At 43.8% G+C, this 18,828-nt stretch overlaps 1 protein-coding gene across 1 annotated transcript; it reads right to left on the bottom strand.

Moving 5' to 3' along the window:
- Positions 1 to 3,057: 3,057 nt before the first annotated feature.
- On the bottom strand, positions 3,058 to 18,771 carry LOC142941784 (envoplakin-like). The gene is made up of 22 exons (XM_076083863.1): positions 16,816 to 18,771; positions 14,053 to 14,152; positions 13,514 to 13,668; positions 13,210 to 13,333; positions 12,976 to 13,107; positions 12,844 to 12,879; positions 12,555 to 12,716; positions 12,131 to 12,238; positions 11,944 to 12,039; positions 11,751 to 11,861; positions 10,366 to 10,518; positions 10,126 to 10,280; positions 9,906 to 10,003; positions 9,598 to 9,770; positions 8,874 to 9,052; positions 8,611 to 8,749; positions 7,884 to 8,077; positions 7,641 to 7,791; positions 7,467 to 7,550; positions 7,224 to 7,370; positions 7,024 to 7,116; positions 3,058 to 6,910 (listed from the first exon to the last, which is right to left on the bottom strand). Exons 1-22 carry the CDS (start codon positions 16,854 to 16,856, stop codon positions 3,338 to 3,340), a joined length of 6,204 nt encoding a protein of 2,067 aa, XP_075939978.1. The 5' UTR covers positions 16,857 to 18,771; the 3' UTR covers positions 3,058 to 3,337.
- Positions 18,772 to 18,828: the final 57 nt, after the last annotated feature.

Raw genomic sequence — 18,828 nt, 5'->3', positions numbered from 1 at the left:
TGTATTACATCGAGATATATGAGTTATCTGCGCAGGCTGTCTTTCATTGAGAAATTCTCTTATTGTGTCCAATAAAAACAAGAATGTTTTCCACTTTGTGTTTTTTCCCCTCACCTGTGGGAGGAGTAGAGTTGACTCTGTCACTGGGGTTAATGCTGTGTTGTGTTTGTGGTAGACATTTAGACTGTAAGCTCTGCTGCTTAGCACCTTTCTGGGCTCTCGCACACAACTATGGACTGACGTCAGCCACCAGGCTTTAGCTGCTCAACCACAGCTCCTGTTCTCCAGCTCTATTAGAGGGCTTTAGGTATTGTAAACATAGGAGGACTGCACTCATCTGTTAGTCTGCACATCGAGACTTTGTATGGTGATGTTTTGTTTTTTTTAAAGTTTGTGTCTGTCACATTATCACAATTTCAATAAAATGTTTTATACAGATTTTTTACAGTGAAAAATTTATGATTTTGATTTTGTCTGATCCAAAATATAAGTCTTGTACATACACTGATTGACGAGTTTATCAAATCAAACATTCCATTACATACCTCATTAATATTACTTATAGTTAAAGTATTTTCTGTAGTATAATGTCCCTGTCTTTATGCGAGTATCTTCAGCTAGCTCCGACCTGTGGAGGTCAGCCAGTGGGAAGCCTTGTGTTCTTGAATGGCGCTTTAATCCATGACACAGTCACTGTCTAATCCACTAACGTGCCAGGGTGAGCAGCTCCCGCTCCTCTGAAGGGCAAGCTCAGTGTCCACTTGGAAAAATGACCCAGAACTTCAGTCAGCATCAGCACATAGTGAGCCGGATAAAGATGTTTGAAGTGTGACGCGAATACTGTTCATATTACCAGCAACTAAAATATGGTGGCCGACACACAAAATACAAATTGTTTCCCCACCAAGTAAACAATTTAACTTCAAAGTCAAGTTGAAAATGACAAATGAACTGAGAAAAAAAAGCATTGGATGTTATATATATTGATTTTCAGAGCTGAAGTCAGAGACAAACTGACAAATGTATCTTTTAAATCTAAGATTGACACATTGATACAATCGTAGCATCGGATCAATGCTACTGACTCACCACCTTTCACACGCCGTACACCAGGGTGGTAATCTGAAGTATGAGGTCATCATGACACTCTCAGGAATCTAAACTCTCTCAGGTTGAGACTCATTTTGTAAATCTCACCGGTCAATTGGACTTTGTGGAGCTTTATTTTGGCGATGTATAAATGAAGTCATAGACAGACATTTATAGAATGAAGATGGCTGGCAGCATCATTGGTTTCAAGCTGATGCTGCCAGCTGGCATCTTCGCACAGTTGGCTGTCGGGGAAGTCTGTGCTTTGCTGGAGTTTATTTCCTCAGGCCGAGGTATTCAACCGATGATGAGCAAAACACTTTTAGTAAATGCATTTTAGTGTACGATTGTCAGATTGATGCCTATGACTCATATTTTCTGTTCTAATGTTGTGCTTTTATGTATGTTTGTATTGATGTTTAGTTTTGAACAATAATAAAGCACCTCCCTGACCCAGCAACATATTTTTTCATCTCTGAGTATTGTCACTGCTCCTGATATTGCTGTATGAAGAGGGGAAAATAGAGTGAGGAAGAGTGCTTTAAATACTAATTGATATGGCGTTGGCATGATTGCAGGGCAGGCGTAGAGGAGGCTTCGCCATCATCATTTACATACAGAATGAATAAGAGACAAATGTGCAAATGCTCATTGTCAGGGTTTAAACCATCAGCACTGCGGTCTAGTATTATGGCAATAATAATCCATTATAACAAGAAGGAGCTGCCAATTACCATCACTCAGGCAATGGTCCAGTCAGTGCAAATGTGCCCTTTGTGTTTCCACACATACTGTATGTGATGCTGTGGTACTCTTGGCTATTTAGCAGGCTTTTTATTAGGAAGGACTTCATCACACATGCGTTTAGATGACTGTGCCATTGATTGACTGGGCAAAAATAATCCAGGATTTGATTCCAGCCTACAGGTAGTTGGCCTACACTTTGCCCAATAACCCCCCACCACCTCTAGAAGCAGAGTGGGGCCACTTCAGCCTCCAGACAGGCTCATGTTCAGTAATCCCACAAAGTCCTTTCAGTCACCGGGTAATCTGGCATTCAGACATACCAGCAGAGAGGCTTCAAACATATTCCCACATCAACACCATTTACTGTAAACTCCACTGTGGGGTCAGATCGGGTCTTTCAGACAAATCCCCCCCCCCCCCTTGCCAGGAAAAAGGGATTTTGGACCTTTGTCTACCTTTTTTTTTTGAGACCACTAAGGAGAATCCTTTACGGATGTCAGTTATATGATATATGATACGTATGCCTGCTGAAAAGGTAATGCACTCTGTGGGTCCCGGTCCTAATGTTTTAGATTTTATTAGACACATGTTTCATCCATGTAGACCCGAGAGTTTGACCTTGTTTACTTTCACACATTACATGCTTGAGTCATATATAATCTGTCTCCTTAATCCATCATTTCTAAGAACATGACTCACCGGGGTTTACGAGCATTGTACATTAGGTACAGCTGAAGTATTAGATACAGTAGATGATTCACCGTCTTGTGTAGCAAGTTGTTCCTGGAAATGGGAAGATGTGCCATAAATTGTATGTATATTAATATTAATAGCAATACTAAGAGTCTACAGACATGCTAGCAGCTCTGTGAGGCTGCACGTAGGCACAACAGTGCTTTGAGCTAAATGCTAACATCAGCATACTAATGCTGAATTTTTGCAGGTGCAAAGTTTACCGTTTTAAAATTTCAGTTTTGCGTGTTAGCATGGCAGCGCTTGCTAATTAGCAAAAGTAAAAAACAAAAGTATAGCTGCTGTTAGCATGGCTAAAAAGCAGAGGTCAGAATGAAGACCGTCATTTGATCGTCCACATTATTGTGTTGTGAACGCCACAAATTGACTCTGTTTACCCATATATGGTTTGACGATTCAACTGTTTCAGATTTCAAATAACAAGACAGAAAAAAGTATGTGAGGCTTGAGTAGTTTAATAAGCACCAATGAAAGATTTAGCTTGAGAGTGCTGAAAAAAACACACACCATATTTACCATATAAAACAAATATTACCCTCATTTTTACAGCAGATCCCAAAATAGTACTGAAAAAAAAGCAGATCCACATGTACAGCTTTACCAAAAATGTAGTTCGTTTTTTTCAGTGTTTTTAAAAAGTGTGTCAACATAATAATGGTCATTTTTATCTTTATGTAGATCACTTAGCGTTGGCACAAACCCTCTAGCACCAGTGGCTGCAGCAAATAAAATATCTTAAACTTCACATCTAGTATCTGTTGTTGGAGCTGAAACGATAGCTTGAGTATGATGGGGCAGTTGTGGAATCAGTAGAGGCTGCAGGAAGCAGCAAGAGGCCCGTGCTGGGGTCTCTCTTACACCTCTGCATTGCCTGCTTGTAGGATATCTTCTCTTTAGTAATGGGGTCTATCAGCTCTTTTGTGTGGGACGCTTCATCTTTCAGCTCCTCAGCTGTTGTGCTGTCAATAATATTACTGGCAATAGCTTCTTCGACAGTTAGGCGTCCTGCTTTAGCGGGATTCACAAACCCACCGGTCAGGTATTGCGCCTCCATGTACCTCCTGGCATTTTCTTGGGGAATATACCCTTTCTTTGCAGCCTGTCCCACTGCGAGACGGTCTTTGGTCATGGGATCCTCAACTCCAGTGAAGGCCTTCTGGGCATTCAGAAGCTTGTACATGTCACTCGAGTCAATGAGACCTCGTTCAGCTGCCTTGTGGACAGAAAGTTTGTCCTTGATGGAGAGATCGACAATTCCCCCGGAGGCTGCTTGTGCCTCTAGCAGCTTCAGAGCTGTGTCGGCATCAATGAGTTTGCGGGTCAGGGCACTTCGCACAGACATGCGGCTTTCCGTGGTGATGTCTAAAATACCAGAGATGGGAAAATGCTCATCATCTGCTGAAGCACTGAGGTTGCTCAAACTGCCACTGAGGTTGCTCAAACTGCCACTGAGGTTGCTCAAACTGCCACTGAGGTTGTTCAAACTGCCACTGAGGTTCTTCAAACTGCCACTGTGTTGTTGAGTGTTGAGGCTGGAATAGGAGGACCTCAGGGAGTTTGGCATTGAGTTCAAGGGACTGGCTGGGGTGTGTCTGGTGGGGGATTTTGGGATTATTGGAGGAACGATGGGCTTTCTGCTTTCCCCTGCAACAAGGAGGGCAAACTCAGAAATGGGCATTTTCCTGTCCTTGTACTGCGCCACGTCATACTGGGTCAAGCGACCATCCCTCAGAGCATCCTTGATAGAGTACTGCTTCCCACTTTTACGATCCTGTAGAATTGTTGTATCCCCATCTGGACCAGTTGAGGTGATTTCCTCCCAGTCGCACTCTAACTCTGCCAGGTGAATGTATTGGTTGTGATCAATTAGCCCCTGCAAGTAGGCATCATAGGGAGACATGTCTCTACCAGTTTCTGGATCCATGATGGTGATCTTCGTGGAAAGATTTGTCTCCCTTGTTTGCGTTTCAGAGTGGTCCTCTTTCTGGATGTTGTTCTGCAAATCCATGATGAGTGAGTCTCTCTGGTATACTTTGTCTTTTTCCTGCAGGATTTCTTTCTCCAGCCGCTGTATCTCAGTGGACGTTTTAAGACTCCTTTGCCGTACATTCTGGTTTCTCTCGCTCATCAGCTTTGACTGTTGCTGGAACGTTATGCTGATGTTCTGTCTTTGAGACTCGAGCATTTTGAGCTGTCTGAGCATATCCTCCTTCTCTCTCTGCAGAGCGTCTCTGTTGGTGATGAGAGTGGTCTCCTCGTGAGAAGTTACAGACTGCGATGACAGCATGTGAGTCATTCGGATCTGGATGTTCTCAGTGTTATCCTCCTGGTCACGCCTGAGATTTCTCTCCTGTGTTACAAGCTCTCTAAGACGTTCCCTTTCAGCCTCCACTGTCGGGTCTTTCTCTACACGAACAACTTCTCTGTAAACAACCTTCTCAATTGACTTCTCCTTTTGTAGAATTTCCAACCTGAGCTTCAGGTTGCGGATTTCTCTGTCTAGACGGCTGATATTGGTGCCCTCACTCTCCATGTCGCTACGTATACCATCAGTAAGCTTTTCCAGCTTAGGGTCCCTCTCCACTTTCAGGACCTCCTCGATGATAATCCTTTCCTCAACGGGCGACAGAGAGTTTTCCAGTTCAAAAATGCGAGATTTGATCTGCCTCAGCTCTGACTCTACTTGAATCTTCTTCTGACGATCGTTCATCTGAGCCAGGGTGTTCTCTTTGTCTTGAATCAGGGATCTGAGCTGTCTGACCTCTAATTCAAGCTTTCTGCGGCTTTTCATTTCGTCGTCCAGATTCTTGTTCAACTTATCATGCTCCACTACTTGCTTGGGGTCCTTCTGCAGACGCACCATTTCCCGCATGACAATCTTTTCCTCTGGCTTCTGCCTTTCAAGGACAATGTATTGGTTCTGGAGGTCAAAGACACACTCCTCCACACTGCGACGTTGTTGAGTCTCTTCTCTTACATCCCTCCGAAGTCTGTCAGCCTCTTTCTCAAGAAGTGGATCGTTTTCATATTTGATGAGCTCTTTATTGACTAGCTTGGTCTCCACCCTGGATTTTTCCACTTTCAGCTCGTCTCTTTCTTTACGTAGGTGGGTCAGCAGCTCCAGGGTGGTTTCATAGTTGACTAGCAGACGGGAGACTTGGTTGCTCAGCCTTTGTAATTCTCTGGTGACCTCTGGGCTCTTCTCTTCTTTGATCAGCTCCTGGGTCACCTCTTTGTACTCTACTTTGGGTTTCTGAGCGCGCAGGGTGGTCAGAGTAGTTATATGTGTCTTGATGTCTTTCTCCAGGTCTGCACGGTTACGACTGGAATCCTGCAGCTCTTTCTTCAGACGCACCAGCTCAATTTCTGTCTCAGGATCAACTCTGTAGATCTCATTGATGATCTCCTTGACCTCGACTTTAGCCCTGATCTTGTCCACCTCACTGTAACGTAGCTGCAAGGTGGACAGGTCCTTCATCAAGATCACATTCTCATGATTCTCCTCCTGCAAGGCTATTCGTAGTTTCTTCGACTCTTCCAGCATTATTGGATCTTGTTTTACTTGCTTCACCACCTTGGTGACTATCTTGGGTTGGATGGTGGGAATGACCCTCTCTAGTGTGTTTATCTGACTCCTAGTGCTAAAAATGCTACCGTTTAGCGACTGACACCGGAGTTCCTCCTCCGAGATATCATTTTGGAAAGTGAGAACAGCTTTCAGCATCTCCGGATCCTTTTCAAGCCTCACCACTTCTTTCTTAACAAGCCTTTGCCTGGTTTTTTGTTTCTGCTGAGACAGAAGCGTCATCTCAGTTTTCACTTGAACTGCCTCAGTATCTCTCGTTTGGAGCTCCAGTTGTATCCTGCGTATTTCATCTCTCATCTTGACGGCGTCTTTGTCAAGCTGTGGGTCTCTCTCGTATTCAGTCAGTAGCCTGGTCAGCAGTTTTGGTTCGATTTTAATTAGCTGTGTTTCTACTCTGATAATCCTATCATTTATAATGTCTATCTCTGAATCGGTTCTTGACCTTTTCAATGCTTCATCCTGGATCCGATTTATCAAGGACTTTATTTCCACCTCCAGTTTAGGCTCACGGTAGTATTGCACCACCTCCGTCTCCTCCAACCTCTCCACTCCTCTCCTATTCTTCAGAGACACAAACCTCTTACGGTATGTTTCCAGGTCTCTTTCAGCATGTACACGCCTCTCAACCTCCTCAATTAATTCCCTTTTCAGACTACCGCTCTCCTCCAGGTCCTTCCTCTGGCTCTGTAGCTGCAGCTGCTGATTGACCACCACCTGACTAACTTTCTCTTCATTCTGTACATGAATAAAAGGACAAAGAAGAGGATTATTTTGGGCAGGAAACACTGGGAATTATTCTTCTATTACTTGAGAGTTGTTGATGTTATTTTGATTCCATAATATCGTACTCTGGCTTTGATGTTCTTCGCCGTCTCCAACTGTCTGAGTAGCTGGTTGTTTTCTGCCGACACCTCGGAGAAACGGTTGAGTAGATCTTGCTCCTGTGATAGAAGCAGAAGGCAAAATTAGTTTAGAACATTTTTGAGAGAAAAGTTAGAGATTTGTCTTGAGTTCTAAATTCACTTTCGGTGTTTGTCTATACGAGTACCTTTCTCTGTACAGCCTGAGCCACAGTTGACGTTTGACGTTTCTTTAGGACAGGTTTATCATCATCGTCGTCATCATCATCTTCATCATCATCATCATCATCATCATGCAGAGTGCCACGGTAAGTGTTTGACTTAACAGCATACTCCTGAAAGGAAATGCATTTAAAGATTGAGGGATTATGTACTTGGAAGGGCATACCTAATCAACTGCAAATGAGCATAATCGTATTCTCTGAACTCACATTCAAAACGCCCTGCAGATCACGGGAAAGATTCTTCACTTGGTCTAAATCGGCAGATTTCGTCTTGATGTCCTCAATCACTTTCTAAACAAGACATGACATCCACACGGAGTTAGTTTGTATGTACAGTTGGAGACAGTTGGTTAATGTATGTAAAGAAATGATCCTACCAACCTTCTGAGAGTTCTGCTTGGCTGTTATCTGAGCCACATCATCTGTAGGTTTGATCGCATTATTGGGAAAATTGACCAAGAAGAAATCCAGTGACTGAGCAGCAGTCTGGAAATCTTGGTTTTTATTGGTTGCTTCCTTTATGAGATCAGACCTAAAGCCAAATATCAAAAACATCCATTTTAAATAAAAGCTTAAAAAAACACAAATACAGTTGAAACAATTCCCAAATCTTGTTTTACTCACCTTCCCTGGAGCTGATTGTTGACATTTGTGTAACGGCTCCTCAGCTGTTTCACCTCATTCTCCTGGCGGCGGATGTCTGGACAGTATTCATTGAAACTCTGCTGCAAGGATCTGCTCGCTTGCTCCGTCAGGTCCAACTCTCTGCCTAATTTATTCAGCTCACCCTTCTTTGAGGCCACATCCTGACGCGTAAGCTGTTTGGAATAAGGAGAAAGAACTAAGATAAAGAAATCTACAGGTTTGGATCCCTTTTGGGTTAGTGGTGCAACAGATCATAAAACTCACGGATCGGAGATCCAATAGAAAAAAGGGAACAAATATAACTTTTAGAGATCCCTGTTCACGTTTTTTTTGCCGCCGATACTAATTGCTGATTATTCAAAGATTGGCGACTAGAAAAGCATGAATGCCGATGTCCTGATCGCATATTTTACTGAATATTGGCGGATAACGATCGTCTGGAAAACTTTATTTCACACTGTGCTGGTTAACTTAAACTGTGTAATTAACCCGTCGTTCAGCATGCATGTGAACCACAGATTAATTACACAGTTTAGGTTAACCAGCATAGTGTGAAATAAAGGGGTCGATCTGTGCGGATCGCGGATCGGCAGTGGTCCGTTACATCACTACTTTTGGGGCATCCCATGCTCTATCCCCTCATATAAGCCTATCGTGAAATTGTTAAATCGTTGACTGTTTTTGGTTGCATTATATAGTACAACACCTGCAGCTCCTGGTTGCGACTCGGGAGGACGTTCGGTTGATCAAGAATGGCGCCATCTTTAGCTAGCTTGTCCTCAAACCCAGAGACGATGCCTTCAACATTCTGCTTCTGCTTCTCAAGGAACATGGAGGCTGTAGCTCTGGTTAAGAGGAGAGAAACACAGAAGGTAATACCGAAAAAGATATCGGAAGATAACATTTAAAAAATAAAAATGTGCTTCTTGCCTTAATTCAAAAATCAGATGAAAGGGAAACTCGTCTTACTTTTTGTTATAAAGGTCGAGGAGGGTGTTGATGTTATCGATCTTGTTGTTGGCAGCGGTGAGTTTGAGGGCCAGTGTAGAGGAGATGGGTCCCAGGGGTTTCTTGGCCAGAATAGGCTCCATCTCTCTCTGGATCGCAGACTTCTCAGACTCCAGCTTTCTCACAGTCTGAGCACATTTCTGGAGGAAATCACAAGGTGTTACTGATCACTACAAGACAGAGGTGTTTAGTTTTAATTTATTATTTGTGTTCATACAAGGGACCATGTACAAAATTACATTGATCTCAAAAAAAGAGAAGAGATGCTTTGTACCAGATTTAGCTACTAACTCTGTATCTGTAGCCCCTTGACAGGAAACAATACAACATAGAGCAAAACCTAGCATCTCCACTACAAATGGACCAACAACCTAGTGATGCCCACGCAGAAGTACGCATACACACTTCATAGGAATACATATAAACTTACTAAAATGACTGACAAATTACTGAATTAATACTGACAAGCAGGTTTTCAGATTCCATTCTTTAACGGCATTAAAAGAAAATGCAGATTGTGCAAAGGAAGCGCCTCGCTTAGGGACGTTAAAATCTCCCCTTGAGGAACCTTTGCTCAGAGCGGAACTGAACTGAGCTCCCTAACGTGGAGGAAGCCGCATTGATGACGATGAAGATGACGAAACTGTAACCTTTTTTGTCAAAGCATAGTGTTTTTCATGTTCACCTCGTGCTCTCGCAGTCTGTTTGCCAGGTCTTGTGTGGGGTTGTGGTTGTCCAGCGGGGCTCGGAGTCGACTCAGGGCTTCTTTTTCGCTCTGATCAAGGGCTTTGTTGATCTTGTCTATTTCGCTGGCTAGCTCGGCAGCTCTGGGATCGTCTGGTGCACTTTGAACGGCGGCTGAGGACGAGCAAAGACAATAACTGTACAATGAAATGTCAGATGAGCTTAAATCTCCGAGCAAAGATTCTGTCGTGGTCTTGCAGACAGGGAAGACAAAATAATGCGGTCCTGTTAAGATGTCTTTCTTCTCACCTGCCTTCTGAGGGCGGACCACCTCCACAGTGGGGTTCTTCAAGGAGGCCATTAGTGCAGATCTACGGCTCTTTAGATCCGTCAGTGCTCTGTCCAGACTGGACACACATAGACATCCAATGTTTCATTCAAATCCATCACAGGCTTTGTCTCTGTTGCCATCACATAACAAAACAATGGAAGGAAAACATAGTGTAGGTGGTGTGTTTGCACTCTGTACCTGTTGACTTTCTCCAGCGCCTCAGCATCAGGTGGAGGGACCATAAAACACGCCCCAGGCAGGGTCCTGGTCTTCCCACTGCTGCTCTGAAACTCCCAGTTCCTATTGTCAGAGTTGGACTTCAGGCTTAGCGCCTCGCCACGCCTCACTGTGTTCTGAACCACACAGGGAAGATGATGAAATAAAGAGTATTTTTGTTTTTATATCAAAGCCTGGAAATGACTGGTGTTGGGGATTTACCCTCGAGCAAGAATCTGCCCAGTCACACAGGGCCACTGCAGTGGTGGCTTTGGTGGGCTTCATTCGGCGTGACTTCAGAGGCAAGATCCTGCTGCTGAGCTGCCTGAGGTCAGCCAGGCGCTGCTCATTCCTCTTTACTGCTGGTTCATCTCCCTGGGGGTGTGATTGAGTTACAACAGATGCAACGCAAACAAACAAGGATATAACGTGCGATAGCCCCAACTTTAGCATTTCTTCATTATCTAATCAGGTTATGTATCAAATCCCATATATCATACTGTAATATTGACATTGTCAACATGAAAATAGCTTTCCTAGCTTTCCTCCTGCATGCTACAAAATGCTGACGCATATATAATGTTACAGTGAATTATGGGTAAAATCTTGATCGTGACAAGTTGAGCATGAAGCTGTGATGTGCTCTCAAATTTAGAGATTCGGTGGACTTCAAAACAGTATAATTAATATATAAAGTAAAAAATAAGATGCTTCCAGACTGTATCCAGAACAAAGTAGAGTGAGTCAGTATGAAGGAAAAGGAATTTGCATTCAAAAATTGAATGAAACGAATGAAAAACTGAGGTATGAACACTACTGTGTATATATATTTTTGTTTGAGAGTTTTTGGTTAAATATAACACGTGTAAAAAAATTATGAATCATACATTTTCCTTTAGTTTGACACTATTTGAAAAGTAATGACTTATTGTTTTTATATTTTCCATTTGTGTTGTACAAGTCGAAAATGACAAAAATAGGCTAAACTATAAAATTAGATACATTAAAAAAATGTGACCCACATCCGAGAAGTTACATTTGAAAGCTTATCATTGTCTGTTTCAGTGAGAGAGGGCATTGCAGACATAACTGTAGTCTATTTTTTAACAATTAACTGCACGAAAGAATCCCTTTGTTAAAAGTTACACTAAGTCCTAACATTTTTTCTAAGAATTGTTTCATTCTGTTTATATTAGTCCAAATTTGGGACGATTTTTAAGACCATTCATTTGAAGTTTTATACAGACATTTTCGACTCAAAAACATTAGATAACTTAGTAAACCTGCTTCTTGGAACCGACCCAAACAAACTTCATCGTCTAAACAAATACCGAGAGTCAACACAGGAGGCAAATAACCTGAACACTGTGACTAAAACTTGAAGAACTGAACAGGGAGCTTTTCATACGCAGACAAAAGAACAAACAATGTAGTGTCTGGTCGGCTCTTCCTCCTCTGAGCATCCCTGTAATCAACCATGTAACACAAGCTCGTCCGATTCTTCCCACGCAGATAAGAGCTTTGCTGAAAATTCCAACGTTTCCACACTCTTCCAAGACTTTTCTAGAGCTGCACAGAAACCGTGACTTTGGAAAACACAGCCGTACCTCCAGCGCCATCAGGACCTGAGGGTTGCTCTTGTTGCCCAGAGACTTTGGGTCCATGACGGAGTTGAGCCTCTCCAGGGACTCGGACAACGTCTCTGCATCCAGCTGGAACTGCGTTGGACAAATAGTCGCTTTAATGAACTGGTTGATTTAGTAGAAGACATACTGTGTGGTGGGGTCAGAGGCTCACTACCTTCCTGTAGTCTTCGATGTTGTCCAAGTGTGTTTCCTGTGCCAGGCACAAGTTGAGGAAGGATTGCCACTCAGCCTGCACAGCGTCTCTGTGTGCCTGACAAAAGCAACCACCTCGATTAAAGTCATTCAATGCAATTTATTCGACCATAAGGAGTCCTATGCGATACCATGTATACCAGATGTACCTTTATTGTTGAGCTGCCGGGGTGTTTCTTTGCAACAATACGATCTCCTTCCTCCTGCAGCTTGTTGATCTCAGTCTCATGTGCCAGCAGTCCGGTGGTTTTGAATTTCTGTTTACGAACAGAAACAACATAAAGTGTGATGTAGAAGACGTGACATCGTTTTTCGAGTACTCAAATCAAATTCTCCCAGCAGCTATGCAGTTACTATGCACCCTACAGGTTACACCACTTGGGTCCCAAGCTGGTGCAACTGGCCCCTCAACGATTAGTGGTTGAAGGTAACCTGCCAAACAACGTTGTAGTATTCATCCCTCCAAGATATCTCCTCCCCGCTTGCACTTCCCTCGGATCACAAGACGACCACAATAAGCGGGGGGGATTTTAAAATCAATCAATAATGGCGTCGCCATCAGGACACCCTCACCTCGTACTCCATGCGGACGCCTCGAGGGTCGCCCATGCGATCACTCCAGTCTCTCTGGAGGATCCTCTCCTGTTGGCCCGACAGGTAGCTCAGCTCCTTAGTGCAGCTCTGCACGTACTCGTACAGAGAGGCCAGGTTGTTGCGTCTCAGCTGGGAGCTCTCCTGCAGAACACACAACGCGCATGCACATTACACATACACATCCTTTAAGGGACTTCGAGCAGCACAAAGTCACACGTCAGAGCCTTAAGAGTCAAGAAAGGGGGGAAAAAACCCAAACCCAACTCACATGAAGCTCAGCATATTTCTCTTTGAGGGCGGCGTACTGCGCCTGCGAACAAAAACATGAAAGAAACAGGTAAATGATTCATCCTGCGTGAAGTCCTGCAGAGTGCGTTCATGCGTCGGTTTGTGCCGCTACCTTTGAGTCGGTGGTGCTGGGCTGTAGCTGGGCGCTGTAGGCCTCGATCTCCTGGTGCTGGATGTTGTGTTCCGCTATCTGCTTCTCTACATCAGTCAGGTTGGGGCCATATCTGTCTCCCTTTAACTGTTTCTGTAAATCACGGCATCGCGAAGCAGAAAGTTGTTCAACCTGTGACACGTATGACTCATTAGGATGATACGAAAACAAAAGATCGACTGAGCTTGAACCGACCAGTTTTTCATCCAGCAGAGGACCCCAGCCGATCTTCGGTTTTGGTTCCAGAACCGGCGCCTGGGCGTACAGCTCCCTGTAGATGGCACAGTCCTTCACCCAGCGGTCGTGGAGGTTTCTCACACTGAAAAGGAGAAAATCATGTCAGCGATTGGTATGTAGATAGGTGGGGAGCATAAAAGGGGAACGTGGAAATGACACTGGCAGGCATATCTTGAAGGTATGCGACACAGCCAGTTTTAGGTGTGTCTGTCGGCAGGCACGCCTGTGTGTATTTGTGTGTGACGGGCCCTAATAAACTCACTCCTTCTCTATCTCGAGGGCCTGCGGGTGCTGCAGCCTCTTGGCCTTGTCCACGTCCATGAAGAGGTCCTTCAGCAGCCCCTCAGCCTGCGCCAGGTTGTCTGCGTTCTCCTTCTGGTGGATCAGGGTCTGCTTCTTCGCATCACGCTCTGTGTCCTACACACACAGGAACGTTGTGTTTGTCACATTCAAAACAATGTTTAATCTCCAGGAGTTTAGAAGAAAAATGCCCTTGCGTCGATAATCACTTTTTTGTGTTTTTGGAAGTTGATTTACAGGCTCAAAAACTGGAAATCATATCACATGATCATCTTCCAGGTCTCTAAGTGCTGAACACGCTGATTCATGACATGACATTAGTACTGGCTGTTTTCCTTCCAAAGCTTGTTTTAATACCACTTTGTTTACATTAAAAGGACCAACACCCTGCAGTGTATGTTCTTGTGTAAGATCTTATGGTGCAAAACTGATCTAGTGACGACTTTCAGGTATCAAATTAGTAATAAATATCAAGTCATAAGTCCAACATGGACTTCTTACCGCAGTCAGCAGCCCCTCTGAACTCAGGATATTCTTCTCTACTTGGTCTGCATTCTTCTGCATGCGAGAAACCACCAAAGCCAGGTCAGCGGCCTGAGTCCTGGGTAAAAGCACAGAAAGATGACGGTCAAAATCCTTCCAACTAGTAGAAAGTAGGTAAGATATAATCTTGTTGCTGTGATTAAATGGCTTCTTTGTGTACTTAAATACCTCAGCAAATCTACTTTCAAGAAAACATGTAGTTTGTTCGGTTATTCAGATTTTAGAAGTTGTTTTGTGTGTATGATTTTGATCTTCAAAGTAAACACTGCTGTCAAATAAGTGTAGTGGAGCACAACATTTCCATCTGAAAACTAATGGAGTAGCATAAACGTTTAGTTTAGTTGCACTATTTAAAAATACACAAACGGAGAGGCAGAAAACCCACTGGGCTTATTTGAAGCCTCCACCTAAATAATGTCAAAATTGTACAATATTATAGAGAATATATACATAAAACTATGTTCTATTGATGACAAAGTATTTGAAAAAGATTTGAAGTACCTCATAGTTGTATTTAAGTATAATACTTCAACTTGACAGTGTTACTTTTGCTCTCCATGTAGGAAAAGGTTGCTGGACTTCATGGTTCAGGTGTGGACATGAAACCCACTGAGGGCACCAACAAAGAAGAATTGCTTCGCCTGCTCAACACAATTCTTCACCGGCATGTCACTCAGGAGCAGCTCTCTGCAGACCTGTTTGTGCTCTTTGGGTGTTTGTTCTGTCATTCCTCCTCGGCTGTGACATGAACGCCAACTATTTATTGGGACACACCCGGATCAGGACCCAGGGGACACATTGTAGAGGACGGACAGGGGGGTTGTAGCCCTAACCCTACAATCAACACTCAGGAATGTTCTCTGTGTGTGACAGAGGAATGTGTCACACTGCGGCATTCAGCTCTTATCGGTGTCATTCATTTCGGGGCTTTGACAGTTGTCGGGCTCGTAGTAGGCGAGGTGGATCACTTCCTCCAGTGCTTTCTTTTTCATCACTCCCATTGATGGAATGTGACTTTGCACATTTAGCCAGATACTGCTCCTTGAGTATTTTCTTTTTATGTCACTTCCCACTTCTATTAGTTACGAGTCATAGGTTCTTTTGTGTGCAAAACACATGACAATCGTATAAATGATGATGCTAAACTACCCAACAGTGTACAGGAGTACAGCTGAAACTATAAGTACATTGACAGAAAGTCTTTTTTTTAAATATTATCTGCATTTTTATGCAAAAATGCCAAACATATCGAGGTTCCAGCTTCTTAATAAATGTTGCTGCCATCCCTTTCAATGACTCAGTCAATCAGGAGACGAACCCAGAATGAAATTCATCACTAGTTCAATATTTGCTCAACTTCAACAGTAAAATGCTACACAAACAACACGTGAGTAATAATAACCTGATGATACAGAAGGCCTGTACATTAGGCTGGTAAATCACTCACAGGGGACACTTTTGAGTACTTCTACGTTTGATACATCGTCCTGATTATTTCTACATACTTTTACTTTAGTAACATTTTCCAATGCAGGACTTTTACTTGTGGTTTGAGTACTTAAGTACTTTTACTTAAGTACAGGATCTGAATACTTCCTCCTCCACTGACTGCTCCTTCACTCAAGCTCTGCTCTTATCTCTGCTTCCAACATGTCCCACAAGGTCCAACATGTGGGTGAGTTCATTCTATTGCTGGGAGCCACAAAACAAACACACAGCTGTTGTTTTTTCGCCATAATCAGCAATAATCAACCATGTTCACGGCATTACGCACTCACTGACTCACTCACATCCATTAAAACCTGATGAGGACAAACAGACCCGGCAGCAGAGAGACGCTGCCCTGCCACTCCCTCAGCCCTTCCTCTCTCTTATGTCAGTAACAACCTCCAGCCTTTGGCTTGCACGACACGCCCCTCTGTGAAGGAGCGTTAATGTTCAACAGGATGTGTGTGCCCCCCCTCGGTGACAACAAGTCACTTTGAGAGGAGCCAGGTGAAGGTTGCTCAATATTAAACTCTCAAGTCCACACATTTATTGCACTTCATAAAACATGGATGATAACAGCGAGAGCCAACTCCCTCCACTCAACTCAAACAACCACCGGTTCCACTGCATAGCAATGACAACAAGGTATACACTCTATTATTGTACTGTCTCGGTTGGATTAGAGCACTGAAGGCACACTGTTGATCTTTCAGTTTAATGAGTCCGAACACCGGCCGAGGCTTTTGAGTGCCGCCAGAAAATGTATTTAGTGAGTCAAGTAAACTTTGATGAAACACCCCCTGGGCAAAGAAACCAATAAAAGTGCTGCGGATGAGTAAAGGACTGGGATAAGGCCAGGAGAGGACAATCAATGATGAACATGTAAAAGTTACTAACACAGTGGTAACATCAGGGTAAACAGGAGAAGACTGAGCTCATGCTCCCACACTTAAGAATGAATGAAAGGCAGATATTTGTATTCAACACACAGAATGTATTTTGAGAGTCCGATCATTGTTTTTTTCATTTGGCACCTGACTCCTGAGGTGGACTGTGTTGTCCCGGGGAATAAAAACACTGTGCAAACATAAATCATCAGGACACAAAAGAACAGCCTGCTTTAGAAAGAGAGGGGACAAGACAAGGGACAGGTAACCCAACCCGACACACACACACACACACACACACACACACACACACACACACACACACACACACACAGAGCGAACTCACTTGCTGATCTTCACAGGACTATATTCCTTTTTGTTCGACATCCTGGGAGGCTGCTCGGGTCGGTTTGTTGTAATCGGGCTACGAGTGTTGTGTCTTCCAACCTCACTCTCTCCTCTCCTCTTTCCTCTCTCGTCTCTCGCGACGTCTCCCTCCCAAGTTAAGGAGCGTCCACCTGTCTCAGCTCCACCCAGGCCAGCAGGTGTGTCCTCAGTAAAGGCAGCGGAGGAGCAGACCGGGCGGACCTGTTCCACCACGCTCCTCGCTCTGCACTGTCAAGTTGTTAAAGCTGTTTTTCGTGGGTCTGGCTGCTCAGAAATGTGCTTTAAAAAAAAAAAATGTTTAGCTGCATGATCAGGAAACAGCTGATGAACCCTAAAAGAGCAGAATCGTTTTCGTGACACCTCACTTTAAATAATCTTTGACGAGTTTATCTGCATTTTCTGTACACTTCAGTGTTTTTGTTTGTGTTTTTCTTCCAGAAGTGGTCTCTGTACCTGTACAGCTGCTGCTCTGTTATCAGCCCCATGCAACACAATACGTGGGAGGACGTTAAGGAGCACTCACTGTTTCAGCATGTATGACTGTTGGCGGAATGCGGCGGAACTAGTTACTCGATGGGAGGATATCAACATCATCAGCAGCTCTTGCTCTTATTGTTCATTGAGACACAACAGGCAAACATTTAGATTTGTATGTGACGTATATATATATCACTATGTGTTGCTACACAGCAACAATGGTCTGCCAAGAGAAGGATGAATGAAAATATAAAAGCCGAGAGTATGACTCATGATAAGATGTGCACGGCATCAGAATAGTTAGTTGCAGTAGATGTTCAAGTTGAAGGTTCACTGGACAGGTGACATAGTTTAACAGTGTTAACAACAATAGCACTGTAGGAGACGGCTTAACTTGTTCTTCAACACGTTCGCATCACAGTTTTGGCAAATGCAGCGGAACTCTGATTGCATAATTGGCGGAGTTATAGTAATTATCCTGGAACTATAACTCCAGGATAATTTAAGGATTGCTACACCCGGCGGCCCCAGAGTGGCATACTTATTTCTGAGTATCAGCGGTTATCGGACACACTCCCTGTGGAATTACCTCTGTGGTGCACAAGTCAAGGTCTAGAGAGGGAAGAATGCAAACTTCACCTGCAAGCCCAAAAAAAAAAAAAAAAAAGACTGATAACAAAGATAGTATGTAAATCTTCAGCATTTCATGTGAGGGTGTGTGTGCGGGTGGGTGGGAGTCGGAGGCGCCGCTGCTGGTGGAGTCGAACAATGCACATTCTTTACGCCTCGGTTGGGAGGAAAATGGTTCCGCGTGCTGCTGCTGTGTCTCATGCTTGCAGTGGGTGCGTCCGACGCACACCCAGAGCAGTTACTACTAGAACCAACACACACATACCTGCAGGGAGAGGGAGGGAAGATAACGCAGAGAGCGAGTGAGTGACGGGTGATGATTGATGAGGCAAAAGAAGACACAGGGTAGTCTTTACCTCGACCTTTGCCTCTAGCAGAACGGCTAATCGATGTTTTTTTTACTGCACAATCACCTCCATTTCATTGTTGTTGTGTTTTATGTTCATACATATACACTTTTGTATATATATTTGTACATAGTAGTTAAATGTTTATCCCTACCTCTGTTCTACTTTGTTGTCCTTGTTTTTTGTTTATCGTCTATTTCTGTGTATGAAAGTTGAGAGCAACGGAAGAACCGGAATCAAATTCCTTGTCTGCGTACGCATTCATGGCCAATAAAGCTGATTCTGATGTTTTTTCTACAACAGTAAGAGGTCATCTGTAGTGATGCGGAGAATTATTACCTGAATCTGCAGCCCAGTTTGGCTTTACTCAGAATGACCTGCCAGCAGCTCCGACAAGTCCGAACACGCCTCCAGATCATGGATGGATTACTGAAGGGGTCGACTGGGCACAGGCCCAGGGGCGCCCCTAGCCTTCACCTCCAAAATGTCCCTCAAAGAGACGCCTACCGACCACAAAG

The sequence above is a fragment of the Anarhichas minor genome, unplaced genomic scaffold, assembly GCF_050575085.1.
Source record: "Anarhichas minor isolate MPS153535 unplaced genomic scaffold, ASM5057508v1 ptg000007l, whole genome shotgun sequence".
Taxonomy (NCBI): domain Eukaryota; kingdom Metazoa; phylum Chordata; class Actinopteri; order Perciformes; family Anarhichadidae; genus Anarhichas; species Anarhichas minor.
The sequence above is the reverse complement of the archived record's forward strand: the minus strand, read 5'-3'. Positions and strand labels throughout refer to the sequence as shown.

Bases quoted from the DNA above. Each gene is read 5' to 3' on its own strand.
- LOC142941784 (XM_076083863.1), bottom strand. From the start codon at position 16,856: ATGTCGAACAAAAAGGAATATAGTCCTGTGAAGATCAGCAA. The intron at 13,108-13,209 runs GTCGGTTCAAGC...CGTGATTTACAG, and splicing joins CTCTGCTGGATGAAAAACTG to AAACAGTTAAAGGGAGACAG. The intron at 6,911-7,023 runs GTACGATATTAT...ATTCATGTACAG, and splicing joins CGAAGAACATCAAAGCCAGA to AATGAAGAGAAAGTTAGTCA.